This window comes from Triticum aestivum, chromosome 5A, assembly GCF_018294505.1.
Source record: "Triticum aestivum cultivar Chinese Spring chromosome 5A, IWGSC CS RefSeq v2.1, whole genome shotgun sequence".
NCBI lineage: Eukaryota > Viridiplantae > Streptophyta > Magnoliopsida > Poales > Poaceae > Triticum > Triticum aestivum.
In genome coordinates, this window is record NC_057806.1 from 537,512,700 (window position 1) to 537,534,718 (window position 22,019).

The following is a 22,019-nucleotide window of genomic DNA, read 5'->3' on the forward strand; positions in this document are numbered from 1 at the left end:
CTCCAGATATCATTGGCTGAGTTGGACGGCTGCTTAGTTATGGTTCATAATAGAGAAAAGTATACTTTTCGTCCCTCAACTCTTGATGAAGTCTAGATTTGGTCCATCAACTTCAAAACCGGACAACTTGCACCCCCAACTACCGAAACCGGACAAGGTTCGTCCCTGGACTCGGCTTTGACCGGCTTTTGGTGTTGACTCACCCCGGTTTTGACCGGTGCTCATTCATATTCCTGTAAATTTTTTATATCCGTGAACTCCAAAACTGTGACCAAGGATACTTTTCATCCCTCAATTCTTAAACCCTAACCCTAAACCCTCCACAAGTCCATAGAAATTCGGGGTGCAAGTTGTCCGGTTTTGGAGTTGAGGGACCAAATCTAGACCCCATGTAGGTTGTAGTCAATTGATACCAATCAAATGAATAATGCTTGGGACAAGGTCAAAGGGTATCTATAAAAGGTGAATGGCGATGAAGCCTCATTAGTTACTTCAACTTCCCAATGGCGATGAAGCCTCATTAGTTACATATTTTCAAGGAAAATATAGCAAGATTAGACAAAAAATACCAAAAAAACAAAAAAGAAACTGTGAACCAATATAGATTCCATCCAGGTAAAAATAAAAAAGATTGAAACAACAGTAATGATGCATCAGCTTTGCTTGCTTCATAATGGCTATTACAAAAGGGCAATTTACAATCTAGGTTTTTTCTTTTCTTTTAATAATGCGGCTGTGTGCATGAAAAAAGCTCATTATTGACGTTGTATCGGCGCAAAGGTCGAGTGCAATTGGTATATTTTTCTATATTAATATATGCCCTTTTTCCAAAAAAACGAAGCTTGGCAGTAGGAAAATCTTGTTCCCTAGTCGCTGCGGGGAATACTATGTTACTCATACAAAACTTCCACGCGGGAGATAGTGAGCCAGCCCATGTATACATTGGTTTTATTCTGATTTTGTTTTTCCTTTCCTTGTCCTGTATTTTTATTTGCTGGTTTAAATTTAGAACATTTTTTTCAAATCAACGTGTTTTTAAATGTTGTGATCATTTTTTAAAATTTATGAATATTTTTAAATTAACCATATCTTTTATATTCTGGAATATTTGTAAAATTCATGAACATTTTTCAGTATCATGAACTTTTTTCAAATTGAAGAAAACATTTCAAATCCATGTACATTATTTTAGTTTATTAACTTTTTTTTTCAAATTCATGAAGGTTTTATGAATTAGTGAACATTTTTAAAATTCATAAAAATTTTCTAACAAATCAGGTTGTTTGAATTTCACGATTTTTTTCAAATCTGGAAAATAAAACGGTTACCTTTTTTTTGAGACAAAATAAAACGGTTACCTGAGCGAGGGGAATTACGGACGCGGCGAGGCAATTGGGCCGCACCCCACGCAGCACAGGCCGAGCACCCGCTAAGAATTCTTTGTGTCAATGAGAAAGCGAGAGGCCCATTTTGTCCAGCCCAACTGATTGGTACTTCGGGAGAGTCCCAATCCGCAAACCCTTGACCACTGACTGACCGCCGGCCGCTTTCTCCTCTACGGCGACGCCCGGCCGCCCAGCTGCTCACCGCCGGCGCTCTCGGTAAGGCCAACTCCTCCTCGGCACAGCCCCATCTGATTCTGTCGTCGATTTGGCGCCGTCGACTGCTAACCGACGGCATCTACTTCCCACAGCCGACGGCGATGTCGTCTTCGGAGCCGCGGCCGCGCCCCGCCGCCTCCTTCTCCGGCGACCTGCCCGAGGACGCGCTGTACGAGGTCCTCCTCCGCATCCCGGCCAAGGAGCTCTGCCGCCTCCGCGCCGTCTGCCCGGCCTGGCACGCCCTCACCTCCGATCCGCCCTTCGTCGCGGCTCACAAGTCCACCCACCGCACGGCGCCCCCGCTCCTCGCCATTGCCTACCGCGACGACAGTGAGGTCAACGGCGTTGCGATTTCGGATCTGTCGGGCAACGTCGTGAGGCGGATTCCAGTCACCGGGTATGAGATTGTTATGGTGAACGAGTCGGGCGATGCCGTTCACCGGAGCTCAAGCAAGGAGGAGCATGATAGCATCTGTGTTGTGCGCAGCCGGCTAGACCTCGTGTGCTTCCACTGGAATGTGTACTCTAGGACCTTCTGCGTGCTGAACCCGGTCACTGGAGCTACTCTCGACTTACCGATGGGCCACTCAAAGGAATTGGAGCATGAGCTGGAGGTACAGGGAAGAAAATGGGGCTGCCATGTCGAGTGGTGCGCTTTTGGGAAGGTCTCCTCTACCAGAGAGTACAAGGCGCTCCGCATCTGTAGCATTCGTGACCGGCAGGTATGTGAGGTTATCACCTTTGATGACACCAACCATGGAAGCTGGAGGAGGAAGCAGGACCCTCCGCCCCGTATCTGTACCGGTCGTCAGATGAGATGCGTGGTCGTCGATGGGGTGGTGTACTTCTTGATGGATTTTCACTACACATACTTTGAAACCGGGGTTATAACCATTGAGCCTGGTAGCATAGCTTCATTCAACCTCGAGGCGGAGGAGTGGGGTGTTCTACCTGGTCCAGAACAGGTCAAGAGGTTTGTGCAAGAGAACAAGAAATACAGTTACTCACAGCTTGAGCTCCAGTTATCATTGGCTGAGTTGAACGGCTGCTTAGTTCTGGTTCATAATATTCATAAGGTATCTATGGACTTGTGGTTTTTGACAGATTTTGAGAAAGGTATCTGGGTCAAGAAATACAGCTTGCCTTCACATGTTGCTAGGCTTTTTTGGTATCCTTTTCTCATGTTAGATGATGGGAGAATTTTCTTCAGTGGGATGGATTGTCTGGAAGGTATATTAAGTGGTGGAGAGCAAGGAGAGGGATTCCTGCAAAGTTATGATCCAAGAAATGACACTTATGCTGATGCACTAGAACTGAGAGATCCCAGATCAATTTGCATTTACACAGGAAGCGTGCTGAGTTTATAGCGTAGCTGTCACTGATGAGGTCAGGAATGATACATCGTACTGGCTGTTCACCTTATGTTCTAAATGTGAACAATTAGTGAGATAATGTTCTGATGCATGCATCTTTGAAAAAGTACCTTTGTGCCTTCAAAGTATATTATGTTAATCTCCAATACATTTTGCGTGAGAAGGTTTGCAATTTTTTCATTTTTTGTTCGTTCCATTTAGTATGGCAATTTCAGGAGTTTGGTCAATGAGTTACTAGATACCTATGGCCAGTTCGTAATAAACAAGCTTTTGAATGCGGTGTTTCAAACTATAATATGCTGCTCCCAGTGCAACATGTGGGTTCGGTACAGGATGCATAATTTGTTGCTTTCTTGGAACAGATAATCATTTGCTAGCACATTTATGTTCTCCTGGAATGTTCAATGCTACCTGGTGTACATTGGTGTCACTGAGTTACATTTTTTGTTTCTCTGTTTTTCTTCTGCCTTGTGGCTGCTTTCAGTTGTCACCATTTCTTTTTACTGTATTTTGTGCTTGTAGCCCGCTCAAGTTTTGAACGGACAAAAATCTTGCGAACTCGTGATGAATCTTTTCACTACTCTTAGCTTGGGAACCCAGGACACTGCTTCTGTGGGCGGCTCATACCGAGTGAATAATTGAGAAGTGGTTCAGGCAATCTCTGGCTATGGTGATTTACAGGCTCTCTTCTTCATTGCTTCCATGTAAAATGCAGAGGATGCCAGGGAGCTCCTCTGCGGCAAACAGATAAGCTAAGCTATTTTGGAGTCATGCATGATGATGGCAAGCCTGGCCTCAAACCCGTCTCGACTTGGACTGAACAATACCGTGGTCACGCACCGGCGTCCGGACACACACACACACACTGGTGACCACGGACACACACCCGTCGCGGTTTATTTTCTAACAAACCCGCATCCTTTTGTGGCTACAGAACACTCCTTGATAACTCTGCAACGGTTTGCAGCTCGGCATGGGGAGCGCGGTGGAGACGCTGTGCGGGCAGGCCTACGGCGCCAACAAGTTGGATATGCTGGGCATCTACATGCAACCTTCAACCGTGCTGCTCATGGCCACCGGCGTGCCACTCACCTTCCTCTACCTGTTCTCTCGCCCGATCCCATCCTCCTCGGCGAGTCCTCCGAAATCGCTGGCGCCGCGGCCATCTACATGTACGGCCTCATCCTGCACGCCGCCAACTTCCTGATCCAGAAATTCTTGCAGGCCAGAGCATGATAGCGCCCAGCGCCTACATCTGGGCAGGCCACGCTCGTTGTCCACCTTGTCCTCAGCTACCTCGTCGTCTACAAGCTGGGGCTGGGGCTTCTGGGCGCTTTGCTCCTGCTCAGCATCAGCTGGTGGATCATCATCATCGCGCAATTCGTCTACATCGTCACGTGGACTGGATTCTCCCTGCAGGCATTATCGGGTCTGCCTGAATTTTTAAAGCTGTCCCTTGCCTCTGCTGTCATGCTCTGCCTCGAGACATGGTACTTCCAGATGCTCGTGCTCATTGCCGGCCTCCTCAAGGACCCCGAACTGGCTCTCGCATCGCTCGCTGTTTGGTAGCTGATTTTAGTGAAACTTGGCTTACTTGCCTCTTTTGTTCAGATGATGATAACTACTGCTTGAATTCTGTTGTGTTTGTGTGTGTTTGTAGCATGACCATTTCAGAATGGGTGCTTATGATTCCACTTGGATTCTACACCACAACCAGGTAAAGTTGCCACTTCTGAAGCTTTCATTTGCATCAATTTGCAGCAGGTGAAATAAACTAGATTCGTACATGTTTAACGAGCAATGCAGTGTCAGGGTGAGCAATGAGCTTGGTGCGGGCAACCCCAAATCAGCGGCGTTATCAGTCGTGGTGGTCACGATGTTGTCGTTTGTCCTATCAGTTATAATCTCGGTAGTCATCCAGCTCTTCAATGACTACATCAGCTACATTTACACCGGCGGCGAACATGTGGCAGTGGCCGTGTCCAAGCTGACCCCACTCCTGGCACTCACCATAATCCTCAATGGCATCCAACCGGTGCTATCAGGTATACTAGAACAGTAAGAGAAATGGTCTAGTGTTTGTGGCTGTTTGGGGGTTGTATTTTTTGCATGCTCACCGGTAATTTACTAGGAGTAGTATTTAGTCCTCACTACTATTCCAAATAAGCCCTTAGACACAGAACATAAGCCTTTTGTCAGCCTTCAGCTTTGAGCTAAGGAGCGTTCAGGTTTAGACAAACGCAACCAAAGAATTTGATTCATTTATTGTGGACGAAAACAGTGATGTAGATGTTATAAGCAGGGGAAGCCATGGGCTATGGTTGGCCACCGTTTGTCGCCTACGTCAACATCGGCTGCTACTATGCTGTGGGCATCCCCCCCTTGGCTTCCTCCTCCTCGGCTTCTACTTCGTCCTCGGTGCAGTGGTAAGGCATAGGTGCATGGTTCCGGATAACTTTAGTTTGATCAACCATGCATTTTTTTTTACATATAACAAAGTGGGTGACACAAAATGTAAGGCATATGGAGTGGTATGATTGGAGGTACATTGATGCCGACTGTGATCCTAGTCTGGGTTACCTTGAGGACAGACTAGAACAAAGAGGTAAACATGGGATTCCTCTTGATCGTAATAGACACCATGACCTACAAGACCGCAATGAGTTTCTGTAAGCTCTAGCTAGACAGAGTGGCTTGAAGACCATGATATTCTAGGGATACAAATCTGAACCAACATTAAGACAAAATTAATTGTGAAGTTACACATTGCAAAGTTAAACACCCCAAAAAACCAATACACCATACTCACATTATGTTCTTTGTCAAGGGCATGTCATTATCCTCTAGCACTATTGATAGTTACCTAGTTCCCTTCTCATATGATTGCAGGTGTCCAAAGCGATGAAAAGATTGCAGAGGTGGGAAGACAAGACACCTCTATCGTCAGAGCAGGAATGACAAACATCCTATGGTTGACTCGTCTATATGATCAACATAGACGGGGTTCGTTAGCAAGTCAATCTCCCTGAAATGTGTAAAATGCGTTGTCAGAGGGATGTCCGTGAGACAGACAAAACCAAAAGATAAATTGCTTCCATGCACCCTATCGGAGGGAGGACCCATTGTCTTTGTCATCAAGATTACCTCCAAGCTCCTTCTCGGTGGGGTGCAGTAGTTCACCCCCATGGCTACGGGTTTACAGTAGTAGTATCTACTAGATCGGGTTCGCGCCTTGGCGCGACGGTGCCGGTCAAAACGTTTAGACAAAGTATGAAACAACTTGTCGGTAAGAGCACAGGAATAACATGTGTAGACAACCAATTGTGTTAGAAGCAAAACATAATGGGACTGAAGATGAACATCAGGTTATAAGATAAAATCAAGGTCGGTGCTTTCATTCGACCAGAGACAAAACACAGAACCAATATATTACTTTTTACGACAGAGAGATAGGAATTAAAATCTGAAGTCTATACATGCCTTGTTCAGAACAAAGTGAAAATAGCAACATACCACCAGGTGGTACCTTCCACTCCAAAGACAACAACAAGAATATAAAGGCAGATATCGAGGTTGGAACAAGCAAACCATCTTAAATGTAACCGCCACAGGAGACTTGCTGCCCGGACATGTCTTGTGATAGTAAATTGCAGGGGCAGCTTTAGAGCTTGCAACATGAAGGCAAAAAATGTGGGAATATGGAATCACCATTAGATAGTCATCATCCTGTAGAGGAAAGGATAAAATAATTTTTTTACAAAAGGATATGCAGGCAAGAGTACTGCTGCTGTAAAATTACTGAAACTACTCTATAGAATTAATAGAATTAACATGATCTCCTGGAGTAGTTCAAGCAATACTGGAGTGGTTCAAGATACTAATCTTGGTGCAGCACTAAGCATGAAATACAATACTCCACAAAATTAACACAATCAAGAAAGCATCAGCAAGTTAACAATCTAACAAGACAAGTTTCAGTACAGCACCAAGTCAAAATCCACTGCAATCTCAAAACAGTGAAGTTCCATTTTAAGCTACTGCAGTCTTTCTCTTAAATTTAGTCATGCATCTGTGGAACTTGGCAGCATTCATTTAAGAATGGAGTAAATTAACTTGGCAGTATACAAACTTTAAGTAAGTTGACTTAGCATTCTACTGAAATTCCACTGCAATCTTTAAACTACTATAACCTGTCGGAAATATACTGGAAACCCTCACAAAAAGTTCATCTTTTGTACTGAGTACCTTGAAGATGGCGTCGTAGCCGGCGAGGACCTCCTCGATCTACGTTCACTTCCTCTCCGGCTTATTCTTGTCATCCTCACTGGCTTCCTCGAGCTTGGTCTTGGCCTTTCCGGCGGCACCTGGCTTGGACTTGGGCTCCCACTTCCACTTGCGATCGAAGCGGTCGTCGTTGGGGGAGGCAAGCTCCGCCTCCCACTTGAGAGCCCGGCCCCATCGTGCGGGTTCTCCTCGGCTGTCCACTTCACCTTGCAGCCCCCCGGGGAGGCGGCGGCGTAGCTGTACTTGCGGCGAGCCGGCTGGGCGCCTTAGTGCGAGGGTGCCGGTCCAAATGTTGTAATTAAGCAAATAATGGTCAAGTTAGTAGGAAGGTTTGAGAAACTGTTTACATCTAAAAAATCAAAGTAACCATCCATGATAGATGAGTTTACTATAGGCCACAAATAGCAAAATAAACCAATGCAAGGTAAGCAATAGTCAATCCACAGGATAATTGATTTGCATGGTCACGACAAAAGCAGTAAGAGAATTGGCAGTGAACTAGACACTAAAACTAAACATTTTTCTGATATTCTAAAAACTTTCATACACATAAACGATTCATTTCACAAGGCACTGAAATATACCAGGCAAGGAAATGTGAATACTGATCGAAGATGTATTAGTTATAACCTTTCATAGCAAACATTGGAGCAGAAAGTTCCTACTTGAGCTAGATGATATCAGATATAACCTTTCATCTCAATGTGAATACCGATAGAAGATGTATTAGTTAGTTATGTCACATGCAGAATGAGATACAAAAAGAGCATGTAGTATGCAAAAAAGGGAATGCAGCAACAGCGGAAAGAAACGCTAAAAGGGAACATAAAGAGCAGAAAACCAACCCAAAATGGAAGCAAGAACCTTTAAAAGGGAACATAGAGCAGCATGTGCATGAGGCATAGAAAAATGGGGTCACCTTAAGATCAAGAATCAGTGGCCCTCTCTCAGTTCAAATCAGAAGGAAAGAATCACTATTATTGATTAGAGTTATTTTTAATTAGGCAAAGCATTACAGCACTGGATCCTAAGCTACAGTTGAGGCATACAAAACTACAAGTGTCTACAATTTTCATATATAAACAATCTTTAGTATCTCAACCAGAACCAAAGCAAAAAAAATCATGGTTAAGTAACCAGCAAATGAAGAATGAACCTTTTTGGAATTTTAAAGTAGCAAGACATGAAAAGTTCTCTTTTGCCTCCAATACTACACACATTAGGGGAGGTAGCTACAGTTTTATTGCATAGCGGGCTCAGATTCACCTTTCCTCGATCATATAACCTACCCCCGTCATCTCTTATCACCAGATCAATCAGTTCATACAATGGAGCTGCCCTGATTATCACTCAACAAGAATGACCATCCAAGGACAACAACAAGTATCACAGGATCAAGAAGGATTCTAGAGACAAGAGGGAGGATCCAACCTGATACACACAGGTGCCACGATTGCTCAAAGGCACACTTATTTCAGCCACGATTAATCATCATCGCCCTAGCACGAACGCCACTGATCAATCTAGCAAATCCAGGCGCATAGCTATAGGACCAGGGCATCCACATGTAAACCAGAGCATCACATGAGCTCCTATGATAGCAACTAAACATGAACAACAGCTTGCAAATCCTAAAATGGCATGGATCCACAACTACAGAGCTCAAGTAGGAAGCGATGCATGAGTAGGGCATATAGCATCAACCAGACGAGCACCACATCAATATAGCCATGGCCATGTCCCATACAGTAGCCAAAGCAGAGGAGTGGGAGGAAGATGGACCTCACCGAGGGAGGTTGTAGCCGAGGCAATACTCAGTGCGCGCCGGGGTGAATGAAATGCTGAAGATGTGGCGTGGAGAAGAACAGTGTAGGCGCTTGTTGTACATTCGGTTCAGGTGCGGATCAATGATTATTGTTAGGCGTTGGTTGTTGGATGTTGGCCGCTCGTACAAGGCAGAACAGAATATTACAGAGGTGATGGGCCAAGCTTCCTCGAATCATTGCAGCAATACAGAGGTGGATGCAAGATCCTAACTGAAACATACATATTTAATACATACATAGCCCAACGAGCTTTGCTGTGAGGCGCCAAGTCATGCCTGCTGCCGGCATGTGTTACACGCGGTGGCTCCTATAGAGACGACAAATCATGCCTGTTGCTGTGGATTGAAGGTGGTGTGACGGTGACGAGAGGTGAGGCAGCAAGGGCGTCTATGTCTACCGGTATCTTCTCTAGAGGTATCCATCTATTAAGGCATATGTAGCTGGACAAGTGATGATGGTAGAGAAGGCTTCAACGACAAGTTTGTGCAATCCGATAGAAACACAAGATCTTGCCGACCTGCGGCTGTGTAATGTTCTCGCTGAATGTGGTGGATCGAAACTCGACTTTGGGAATGAAAATCCGAGACCAAGATATGGTTGGACTCGTCATCATTGGCGCATGTGCGACATTTTCTTCGTGAAGGCTTAGCCTAGGAGTTGTGTATTTTTCGGACGTGGAGTTTCTACACCCAGGAGCAAATGCTCCTGGTGTGAACAGTAAAATCAAATAAATTCAAAAACAATTCAAAAAAATCTGAAATTTTTTTGTGCCATACTTTCACAAATGTTTGTTGTGCCTACAAAATTTCATCGCAAAATCACATTGATGGAAGGCGTGGTAAAAAACAAAATCAATGCTCTGAAAATGTTACTTACAAAAGCATTTTGGAGCTCTGATTTTGTTTTTTTTGGCACACCTTCCACCAATGTGATTTCGCAATGAAATTTTGCATGCACATCAAACATTTGTGAAAGTATGTCACAAAAAAATTTCAGAATTTTTTGAACATTTTTTCTAGTTTTTTAATTTTACTATTCATACCAGGAGCATTTGCTCCTGGGTGTAGAAAGGTACTTCCGGTATTTTTCTTTTGTTTCTGTCTTTTTTCATAGGGTTAGTGTTTGCTTGGAGGAGTTACTGTTATGAGGCATACGTCCTCGGATTTTCTTTTCCGGATCGAACTTATTCGGCTAATGAATTTTATCTTATTGATAATATATTATTGTGTGCATGCAATGGCTGGGGTTATCGTTCTTTAAAAAAATTCAGCAAGGAGAGCACACGGGAGCACCTGAGTATTTTCCAAGCATAGTGTATATAATCTCCGGCAAAAGTTGTCCATGAAAAATGTTGTCAGATTGATGTGATGTCATAGAATTACAAGACATAAAACAAATACTCCCCTCTGTAGTGATCTCTATGTCTTTATGGAGGGAGTACATAACATGTTGCATGAATCTCCAACAAGCTGGATGGTGAGGCTTGCATAGTATATATCCTATGCACGGTAGAATTGCATTTCTTCGCAGAACAAATACAAACTTGATTCTAATTCTTATTTCTAGGCAATAGCAATAGCGTTTTAGGATGTTACACATTTTTTAATAATTGATACATGCAAAGCATAAAGATGCATCTGAACTGATGCATGGAAAAGATATAGAGTAGTGGTCACAAAAGCTAGCAGACACAACAATAACTAAATTACTCCCCCCATAAACTAATATAAGAGCGTTTAGAATACTAAAGTAATGATCTAAACACTTTTATATTAGTTTACAGAGGGAGTACTATTTTCTCCCTGGTGGCCGTTGCAGCTTCATAAAACCCCCCACACAAGCGCTGGGCTCCTCTGCGTCTTCGTTCTCAGCCACGCATGGTGCGCGCCATGGGCGGCGCCAGCGAGGCGGCGGACAGCAAGCTACAGAGCCCGCTGCTGACACCCCTGCAGCCGACGGCCGGCGGGCATGGAGCGGGCAAGCAGCTTGAGAGCATCCTGAACGACGAGTCGGTGCCGTGGGTGCATCGGATCTGCGCGGCGACGATGGTGGAGATGCGGATGCTGGTTCCCCTGGCGGCGCCCGCCGTGCTGGTGTACATGATCAACTACCTCATGTCCATGTCGACGCGGATCTTCTCCGACCATCTCGGCACGCGAGCTCGCCGCCGTTTCCCTCGGCAACACCGGCATCCAGTTCTTCGCCTACGGCCTCATGGTACGTTCTTTCTTCCATTCCAACTTCTGTGAATAGTCAAGTTTTTTACTTTTTAGAAATAGAGGTTCTGCGAATAGTCACGTAGGTGTGCATAGGGATTCGGATATTTGGAACTCGGCTGCATATGAACTGCGATTCAGTTGAACTCCTTGACACGCATTTAAAAGGGACAAAAAAAAAAGAAAGAGAAATGCGTGTCTGATCCACATCGACGGCTGGTAGTACTAAAAGATTCGGAACAAGGGGGGAGGGGGCTAATGACATGTATTGTTTTGATTGCTTCGTATAGCTTAGAGTATTGATTGTACTAGATGATGATCCACGCGTTGCTATGAGAACCTTGCTAAAAGAAATGCATAAAAATTGCTAAAAAACATCTAAACTAATGTAAAAGCAAATGTAAGCTTAAAAGAAAATACAAAGGGTATAAAAATGAATTATAATTAAAAGAATGTCATTTCTACCTAAAGTGCGAAGGGTGAACTACATAGGTAACGTCAATACATAATCAAATGCAAAAGTTGACTTATGAGTAACATGCATGAACATATGATGTGGCGGCGCTGCATTCATAGAGTAATGCAAAAATATGTAATTTATGACTTGCATGTATGATTTGCTTATGTGGCATGGTTGCATGTCTAGGAAGAAAAATGTAGCGGTTGTAGCTATTTAGGAATAGAAGATACTGGAGGCTATGCACGCTTCGTTGCGCCATTCTTACTCATGGGATAATCATTTTTCTTTAGCAGGTTATTGTGGCCGGTTGTTTTGTTTTCGTTTTATGTGTTTTACTTTAGTTTTAGTTATGTTCTGGTGGTCTTTTTGTTTCGTATATCGTGTTATGGTGTTGCTAGAGACATTACTTGTTTCGAGAAAAGAGTGGAGTTGTTTGGCACGTGATTGCGGCGTCCTTACAAATTTTGATGTCATTGTCAGCTGGTGGTTATTGTGTGAGCCCCTTGGGAGCACCTATTCCCTATTGAAACCGTGGGCGCCATGCAAATTACATTACAAGTTGTACCATTCACAAGGTGCCATGCATTCACAAATGCAAATTCAATTTAGCTTGACTGGACACCTCGATAGAGTTGTCAGTTTGTCAAATCCAGTACAAATATTTTTGTGGGGGATTTAATTGGGTCACAACACATGTGAAGTAGTAGTCATTTTTCTAAAAGAGGTAGATTTATTTAATTGAGGAACAAGGACGTCACAGAGTTTTACAATCTCTTCAGGCCCCGAGTGGAACCACAACAGCCGTGCTAAACAGTGGCTAATCACAACAGCCGTGCTAAAATTTGGGAGTAAAGAAAATCTTATGTTGAGCCAACTAGCCAGCTAGCCTTAACATTTTATCGAGTTGCTACTAGTACACGTCATCCTATTTTTTTTACAGTGACTACACACAATCAATTTTGTTGGACCCGGTGCCATGGCAACAGTTTGCACTCAGCTCATTACGGCTGCATGCCCCCAGCGCACTGCTCTGACATCACGGGCTGTCCCCCTTCCCCGTTGAAGTGTTTGCGGCGAGATACTCAGAATCATTTGTGGCCGTGTCATCCACAAACTCACAAAGTCCGCTCTCCATATAAAATAATAAATACAACGCTATACTACTACCAACTGTATCTGGCAAACGTGTCAGATGCATGGATACATAAATGCTTTCGACAGAGTTAAACTACATTGATACTCTATTATAACATTCAATTATGATTGGAAAAATATTTTTCATTCAATTATATTCTACTACTTATATTCAATAAATGTTGTTACAATTATACATAATTAAATAATAAGTCATACGTATCTCAAATTTGGCTCCCATGTTATCAACCCAAAATTTTCATTAACCAATTCCCACAACAACGTGCGGGGTATTTTCTAATTAAAAATTAAGCACAAACCGAAATCAACAGCTCACAAAAAAAGGACCCACTGCAGTTCAAATAAATTAACGAAAACACTAACGCCCACACGTGTGGGCATTACCCAACTCGCCAACACGCCTGGATCGTCGTTCACTGTCTTTTGCACGAATCTTGACACGAAAAAGGTGGATTTGGTGTGCCACGTAGGACGGGGCTGGTGTGTGGGCGTTGAAAAGTTTGCCCACACGCCCGCACCACGCTGTTTGCCAGCTGCATTGTGTGGGCGAACTACTTTTCGCTCACACAGTCACCAACTAGGTCATGCGCGTGTGAGTGAACTGCTTTTCGCCCACACGACACTACTACCTTGTGGATGGCAATTGCAGTTACGCGAACATGGCAACTCGGTACACACACATGGCAACTGTGATTCTTTGCTACATGGCAACTGCAGTTACGCGAACATGGCAACTCGGTACACACATATTGCAACTGTGATTCCTTGCTACACGACAACTGCAGTTGCGCATACGTGGCAACCAGATAAACACACATGGCAACTGTGATTAACAATACATGGCAACTATGGTTGGACCACACGTGGCAACTAGGTAAACACACATGACAACTACTGTTTTGACCAGATGTGGCAAGTAGTTAATCACACACGACAACTACGGTTTGATTACACGCAGCAACTACCATAAATTAGACATGGCAACTATAGTTAACCAAAACAGATAGAGTTGCCATGCTTTTACAACTACACTTGCCATTCCGGATAACTACATCTGCCAACCAGGCTGGCAACTAAGTCGTCATCCCGCGGGGTACCTAACGTAGCTGCGTCAGGACGTGCGGGCATTTTTGCTTCATGCCACAAGCACGGGATGGAGATGAGTAGTACTTGTTGGGCGTGTGGCACGAAGTAGCCGCGCCCAGCCCGTGTGGGCTGCTCCTGCTCACACCACACACGGTATGTGGGTACATGTCGTATATGCCACATGTGTGCCAGTTATCGGCGTCCTAAATTAATCATATTTAGTACTTTGCGGATGGACAGTTCAAAAGTTCATCAAATCTGGGATGCTAATGACTAAGAAAGATCAATGGCTGGATATCCTACAGGGAACTACTACCAAACTTTATAGTACTCCCTCCGTTAACAAATATAAGATGTTGTGAATATTTTAATATGGACTACATATATACTGAAATGAGTGAAGTGACACACTACAACATGTTTATATACATCCGGATTCATAAAAAAGTTAGGACATCTTATATTTATCAGCGGAGGAGTAGACAATAATTAGTGGTAAATTCCCGCTACTTCGAAATTCTACTACAAATCTGACTTCCACACAGGATTTTGATGTTAGAAACTGTTTTATGTTCAAATATCACATTATAAAATTTTCAGTTTTGACTTCCAATTAGTAGTCTGATGTAGAGATTTATTTTGAGTTAAGATCTCGTATTACAGAACTTCCCTATTCAACCCAAAGTTTTTTTTTTCACCTAGGCATGTTATAATCAATGTCGACATATCCTGCAGGAAGCTACCTGCACGATCACAAAGTACTGTTTTGTTTCCCCAACAAAAATGTTCTTCCCGTTGTAAGAAAATGTACATACCAAAAAATGGTCGTCCCTTGCTAAAAAATGTTCACACATTTTAAAAAATATGCCCGCAAAAAAAAACATTTTAAAAAATACGTGTACTTTTTGTCCCTTGGAAAATATATCTACAATCATTTTTATATGAACTAGTCCATGTATAGTTACCCAAACCATATTGGTCACTGTTATATCATAAAAAACGTGTACGTTATATCATTTGGAATGGAGGAATTTATTTGGGGTAAACATTTTGGAATGGAGTAGTCAACATAATTGTCAATAGGAACAAACCAAAGTATCGCTGCATTTAGTAGAATATATGCTAGTTTTACTTGGCCAGCCAACTAGTTCTGAGACATATCAGACCATCATGTATGTACTATTTTAATTAATATTCAAATAAAACATTTTACAGAAACGGTTTAGGATAAAATCTACAATAACCCACATGTAGTAAAGTGCTTGAATCTTGCCGATTTCTGAAGTGCAAGAAATGTCGTTGAGAGCAAGTTTAATAGTATAGCCAACAACGGGCTATATAAAGTTGTCAAGCCATTTATAACTAACCTAATAGCCCACTCATATAATAGTTAGTCATACCTAATTGCTGTGCTGATAATATGTGGCCCATATTTCTCCCACAAAAATGGTGCCGGGGCACGTGTTAAAGCCGTCGGTAAATCTACAACCCATTTTTCTTCTCTCTCCTCTGCTCTTTCCTCCAACTAGACAAAAATCTGATCTGACATATCTTATAACCGGCTTATAACACTTCCAATTTCTAGACGACCGTGGCTGCCTCTACTAAACAAACAACAGTACCGCAAACCCCAAAAGATCTCTTGGTTTTTAACTCAAAGACTGAGGGAGACAGATTAGGGGGGGGGGGGGCAAAATGGGAGAATATATGTGCGTCGGTGCACCAAACAAATGTTGCACATTTTTAATTGTTCAAAATATTCTGAAAAAAATTAGTACACTCATGCTACATCAGTGTAGGCTGTCAGAAAATTTGAAGTCAAAATTCAAAACATAGCTAGGAAAGCAAAAAATGATAAATTTGACACTGAATAGTACTACCTCCGTTTCAGTTTACAAGTCCTACGCGTATACCTAGGTTGCCAATTTTATCACCTTAATATAAGCTATATAACACAAAAATTATACGATTTAAAAATAAAACATCTGAAGTTTATATTGGTATATTTTTTGTAATATATGACTTGTATTAGGTTGGTCAAATTGACGACCTAGGGGCACGCACACGCCCTGTAAACTGAGAGAGAGAGGTAGTACATAACATAGTTGGGCTTTAGATTTTACCCATTATCATATTATGTCAAATTTGTCATTTTTATATCTCAAGAAATATTTTAAATTTTGAGACGAAATTGTGTGAGAACATGCAGCGATCAATGTTGTGTCAATATGCTAAATTTGTTTTTAGTTTTTTTAAACATTCTATAGCATCCGGTGCAGCGATAGCACCATAAGTGTGGGTGCGCCGGATACATTCCGTTGCAAAATACCTGTTGATAACTCTGCAATGGTTTGCAGCTTGGCATGGGGAGCGCGGTGGAGATGCTGTGCGGGCAGGCGTACGGCGCAAACAAGTTGGACATGCTGGGCATCTACATGCAACGCTCCACCGTGCTGCTCATGGCCACCGGCGTCCCTATCACCGTCCTCTACGTGTTCTCCCGCCCCATCCTCATCCTCCTCGGCGAGTCCCCTGAGATCGCACGCGCCGCGGCCATCTACGTGCACGGCCTCATCCCGCAGATCTTCGCCTACGCCGCCAACTTCCCGATCCAGAAATTCTTGCAGGCGCAGAGCATTATAGCGCCGAGCGCCTACATCTCGGCAGCCACGCTCGTCGTCCACCTCGTCCTCAGCTACCTCGTCGTCTACCAGTTTGGGCTGGGGCTTCTGGGCGCCTCGTTCATGCTCAGCACCAGCTGGTGGATCATCGTCATCGGGCAGTTCGTCTACATCATCACAAGCAGCCGATGCCGCCTCACGTGGACTGGATTCTCCCTGTAGGCATTCTCCGATCTGCCTGAATTTTTGAAGCTGTCCCTTGCCTCTGCTGTCATGCTCTACCTGGAGACTTGGTACTTCCAGATACTGGTGCTCATTGCTGGCCTCCTCAAGGACCCCGAAATGGTTCTCGCATCGCTCGCTGTTTGGTAATTGATTTTAGTTAAACTTCTCTTTAATAACTGTACATAAATTGATTGCTGCCATTGTTCAGAATCAGATGATGACCCAATTAATCATTCTGTTGTGTTTGTGTGTGTTCGCAGCATGACCATTTCTGAATGGGTGCTCATGATTCCACTTGGATTCTACGCAGCAACCAGGTAAATAAGTTGTCATTCTATAGTTTTCACTTGCATCAGTTTGTAGCAGTTGAAATAAACTAGATTCTTACATGTTTAACGAGCAATGCAGTGTGAGGGTGAGCAATGAGCTTGGTGCGGGCAACCCCAAGTCAGCGGCATTCTCAGTTGTGGTGGTGACAATGTTGTCGTTCGTCCTATCAGTTATAATCTCGGTAGTCATCCTGCTCTGTAGTGATTACATCAGCTACATTTACACCGACGGCGAAAATGTGGCAGTAGCCGTGTCCAAGATGACCCCACTCCTGGCACTCACCATAATCCTCAATGGCATCCAACCAGTACTATCAGGTATACTAGAACAGAAAGAGAGAGAAATGGTCCAAGGTTTGTGGCTGTTTGGGGGTTGTATTATGCTCACTGGTAATTTACTACTCCCTTCATGCATCCCATTTTAGTTGTCGAGCAAACGGATGTATCTAGCACTAAAACAACGTCTAGATACATCCATTTCCACGACAACTAACATGGGACGGAGGGAGTAGTATGTAGCCCTCACTTAAGCTAAATACCAATGGCCTCACGAAATTCACAACTTTTCCAAACATGCTTTTAGACACTAAACACAAGCCTTTTGTCACCCTTCAGCTTTAAGCTAAAGAGCTCTCAGCTTTAGACAAAAGCAACCAAAGATTTTGATTCATTTATTGTGGGCACACAATGATGTAGATGATATAAGCAGGGGTAGCCGTGGGCTGTGGTTGGCAAGCGTTTGTCGCCTATGTCAACATCGGCTACTACTATGCCGTGGGCATCCCCCTTGGCTTCCTCCTTGGCTTCTACTTCGACCTCGGTGCAGTGGTAAGGCACCTATGCATGGTTCTAGATAACTTTAGCTTGATCAATCATGCATTTCTTACTTATAACAAAGTGGATGACACAAAATGTAGGGCATATGGAGTGGTATGATTGGAGGTACATTGATGCCGACTGTGATCCTAGTGTGGGTTACCTTGAGGACAGACTGGAACAAAGAGGTAAACATGGGATTCCCCTCAATCGTAATAGACATCACGACCTACAAAGCCACAATGAATGGATACAAATCTGAACCAACATTAAGAGAAAATTAATTATTAAATTACACACTGCAAAGTTAAACATCCCTAGAATACTAATACGCCATAGTCACATTATGTTCCTTGTCAAGGGCATGCCATTATCATCTAGCACTATAGATAGTTACCTAGTTAACTAAGAGAAACATATTGCCTTCTCATATGATTGCAGGTAGCTGATGCTATGAAAAGATTGCAGAGGTGGGAAGGCAATACACCTCTATTGGCAGGACAAGAATGACAAACATCCTATGGTTGACTTGTCTACATAATCAACAGAGACAGGGTTCGTTAGCAAGTCGATCTCCCTGAAATGTGTAAAATACGTTGTCAGAGGGATGACCGCGAGACAGAGAGGAAACCATAAGACAAATTGCTGACACCCTATCGGAGGGGGACTCATTGTATTTGTCATCAAGATCACCCCTTGGCTATGTGTTTACAGTAGTATCTATGTTGTCACATATTTCATATGTGCTTCAATGTCAAGATAGGTGTTGAACATGATTATGATTATCTATGCAATTCTTCCGGTGGATGTTTTGTTATGAGTTAAATTAGTCAATATGTTGTTGTTATGATGAATGGAATATTAATTCATGCAGGCATAGGATCTTCTTTCTATTAGTCTATTGGTTACCTCAAGCCGGATTCGACCCTTGTAGTACTATGACTTTTTTCCCTAGAGACCCTAGATTTATTGAACCATCCGAAGTATGGAGCTGGCAAGGGACATCTTACAAGTCCTTAGCATCTCAATTAGTTCTTGTTTGTCGGATCAAATAATGTGAGTATTAGAAACACAAAACTGCTACCAAAAAGGGAGAAAGGCGAAGACAATATCCTACATACAAATGCACTTCGAGGCCCAACAAGATAGTAAAGCTACAATGTAATGGTGCAACTCATGTAGGAAATAAATTGTATCTGATTAAATAACTAATGGATTGATGCAGGTCTCCATGGGGATCAACATTGATATGGGGTATTATCAAGATCATCTGGAAGGTCACGTAATCTAGCTTAAAATCAACAGTACGAGACTTGTCATCACCAAGCATGTCATCATATTTCTCATTGTCTAGAAGAGCATCATGCTTTGTAGCAAATTGTCATCCATGCTTCTTGTTTTGTGCTTTTCCTCTTCTAGTTGACTATATGTAAGCAAATGCCTAGGTGTTGAACAGTTGTGAGGCCAATGCTCATCATTTCCACACCTAAAACAACCATATTGTTTATTACATGGTTCAACACTTTGTATATGCCTTCTTGAATTTTCATCTACCTCTTTTGTTTTACTCTTTTTTTTGAATGAACTACCCATATTCTTTTATCTCCCTTAGCATTGCCCATTGTCCTTTCTGCGACCAATGGAACTTTCAGTATTTCAAATGATGGAATTTACTCTAAGCATAGCATGGTACGCCTGGGACAAGCACTATGATTCTTCAGAAGTACATTTTTCTTCCCTACAACCAATATGACAGACATAAACTCATAATAGTTGGCATGATCCATATACACGTATTGCTCTTTTTCTTAGAGGATGCATGTAATGCTCTCGCAATACCATATTTGTGGGATGGAAGGAAGATACGAACATACGGTCTTGTCTATAGTATCAGCATGGGTAACTTTCCCATTACACAATTTTAATTGAGAGACAACCTTGTTCATGGCTGAGTTTTATGATGTCACAGACTTGAAGTATTGGAAGTGCAGGTTTATCCATTCATTCCGTGCTTGTGTAAGCATGACTAGCCTTTGATGTTCGTAGCAACCCTTCAGGGATTTCCATAGATTGGGTACATCTTCGGGTCTGAGTTCAAGTGGTGTCTCAAGAAAAGCAAAGATTTCACATTTTTAGAAACAAAAGGGCCAATTGTCCTAGTTTTAGGCTGGTTGGTAGTCTGGGTGAGGGATCGTGATGTAAGAGAATCTTAGCATACATATCCCATGTGAGGTAGTTGTTGCTATCCATGGTAAGCTTAAAATTTTATTTTGATGTGATCCCTGACATTTCATGTATTATCACTGAATATATATTTACTTTATATAAATAAAGGGGCATGACGTGCGTCTGCTTCATTATCTATTTGCCTTATATGAAACAAACAAGCACCAAAAATATCCTAGTGTGCTCAAGTGTATGATCTAGAACACATAAATATTCCATGATCTATTTTTTTTACCAGATGCTTCAGTATCTAGTTGAGCATGCCCTCGCAAAGACCTGGTGCTCTTGATTCACCAACAAAGAAGAACAATGTAAGCCAAGAAGAGGACAAATTGACATACTATTCCCTTAGAGAAATTCGTGATGATAATGTGTTGTGAAACTTGGGGAGACACAGGGGTCATTCGATCGCACTTACCAATGACATAATTCAGTCAAGCAGAAGAACAATGAACACAATATCTAGGGAGAGAAGCTTATGAGTTCTTTCTTTATCAATCTTTCGCGGACCATTGTACAAAAGAAAATGAGATACTTCACAGCCTACTATCTAAAATTCTCTAGATGGAAGGTTATGTATATATACCCACCCAGTTCTTAGCTCATAAGCAATCTTGCTTCAAAGTTTGCTTGACATCTTGGTCAACAACCTTATTGACTTCTCAAACTTTATCTACAAGATACCTGGGTTGGGAGGTGCTATCTTACACCAATGTATGGGAATACAAGTTTTTGGTCGCCCAAGTGTAAGTTTTTGTAGCTATCACACAAGTTTCCCTTAGTTGAGAACAATAGCCTCGGTCATCAATTCTGCAACACTGATCAAGAACCTGACTGTGTCCCCCAATGAGTTATGAGTGTGGCCAAAACTTATTTGCTAGTTGCAACAAGTTATGAGTGTGGCCAATAGTTTTTTTTTGTATTTTCAAAATAAGTAATTACGGATAATAAAAGTGCATGTAAAATTAAACTTGTTGTTGTTGTTGTTGTTGCTCTCCAAGTAAGAGTGACTTATAAATATAGGAATAGGTACGTGCACTGAACAATGAGAGAATTCATGACAAACTATAGGCAATGTTGTAATGTGTCTATAAGTCTATAGACCGACATCCATAATAATCATTCGCATCACCACTCACTCATCAAAAAATGGCTCAATTATATATTGGTCCTTAGTGAGGTAGACTTGACTTTGACATCCCTCGCTCTATTGATCTTTCAACTAACCTAACCAATGATTAGACAAATAAATGAAGAGCAATATGCATCTATATGGCATGAAAATCAACATGTATAATATGATCATAAAGTAGTAATTCATCATATATAACAACGATTCACTGCAAATTACAATGAACAGATCACAATCATGTTAGGCAACTCATGTGATCATTGTATTGAACCATGCGAGAGAAGATGCTACTCCCTCTGTTTCCCCAAAGAAGGCATATATATTTTGTCTGAAGTGAAATGGTGCAAAGTTTGACTAAGTTTGTAGGAAAATGCATCAATTTTTTTGCGTAAAGGACCATATGCATGAACATATTGCCAGAAAAGACCACCCATGAATAGAGTTGCCAAAACTACTACACCGACAGATCTAACAAGCAACATGTGTTACTCTAGCCACCTCAGCAGATGGGGTAAGGCTTGCCGCCGTAGCCCGTGGCTGCAGTTTCCATATGACAAGATTTCACGCGTGGCGGGTCGCCGTAATGGAACGTATAGCACCACGTGTTCTTGTACATGGATCCAGACCGCACCGCCTTGAAAACACAAGACGACCCGCTGCTGCTCACTG

The 22,019-nt window shown here is 42.6% G+C and overlaps 1 protein-coding gene and 2 pseudogenes across 1 annotated transcript; all 3 read left to right on the plus strand.

The window, feature by feature from the left end:
• The first annotated feature begins 1,547 nt into the window (after positions 1-1,547).
• LOC123104590 (putative F-box protein At1g47790) lies at positions 1,548-3,134 on the plus strand. Its single transcript, XM_044526464.1, has 2 exons — positions 1,548-1,601; positions 1,694-3,134. Exon 2 carries the CDS (start codon positions 1,703-1,705, stop codon positions 2,966-2,968), a length of 1,266 nt encoding a protein of 421 aa, XP_044382399.1. The 5' UTR covers positions 1,548-1,601; positions 1,694-1,702; the 3' UTR covers positions 2,969-3,134.
• A 789-nt stretch (positions 3,135-3,923) lies between these two features.
• On the plus strand, positions 3,924-6,109 carry LOC123101504 (protein DETOXIFICATION 40-like; annotated as a pseudogene).
• A 5,005-nt stretch (positions 6,110-11,114) lies between these two features.
• LOC123104591 (protein DETOXIFICATION 40-like) lies at positions 11,115-18,502 on the plus strand (annotated as a pseudogene).
• Positions 18,503-22,019: the final 3,517 nt, after the last annotated feature.

Coding starts and splice junctions, on each gene's coding strand:
- LOC123104590 (XM_044526464.1), top strand. CDS start 1,703: ATGTCGTCTTCGGAGCCGCGGCCGCGCCCCGCCGCCTCCTTCTCCGGC.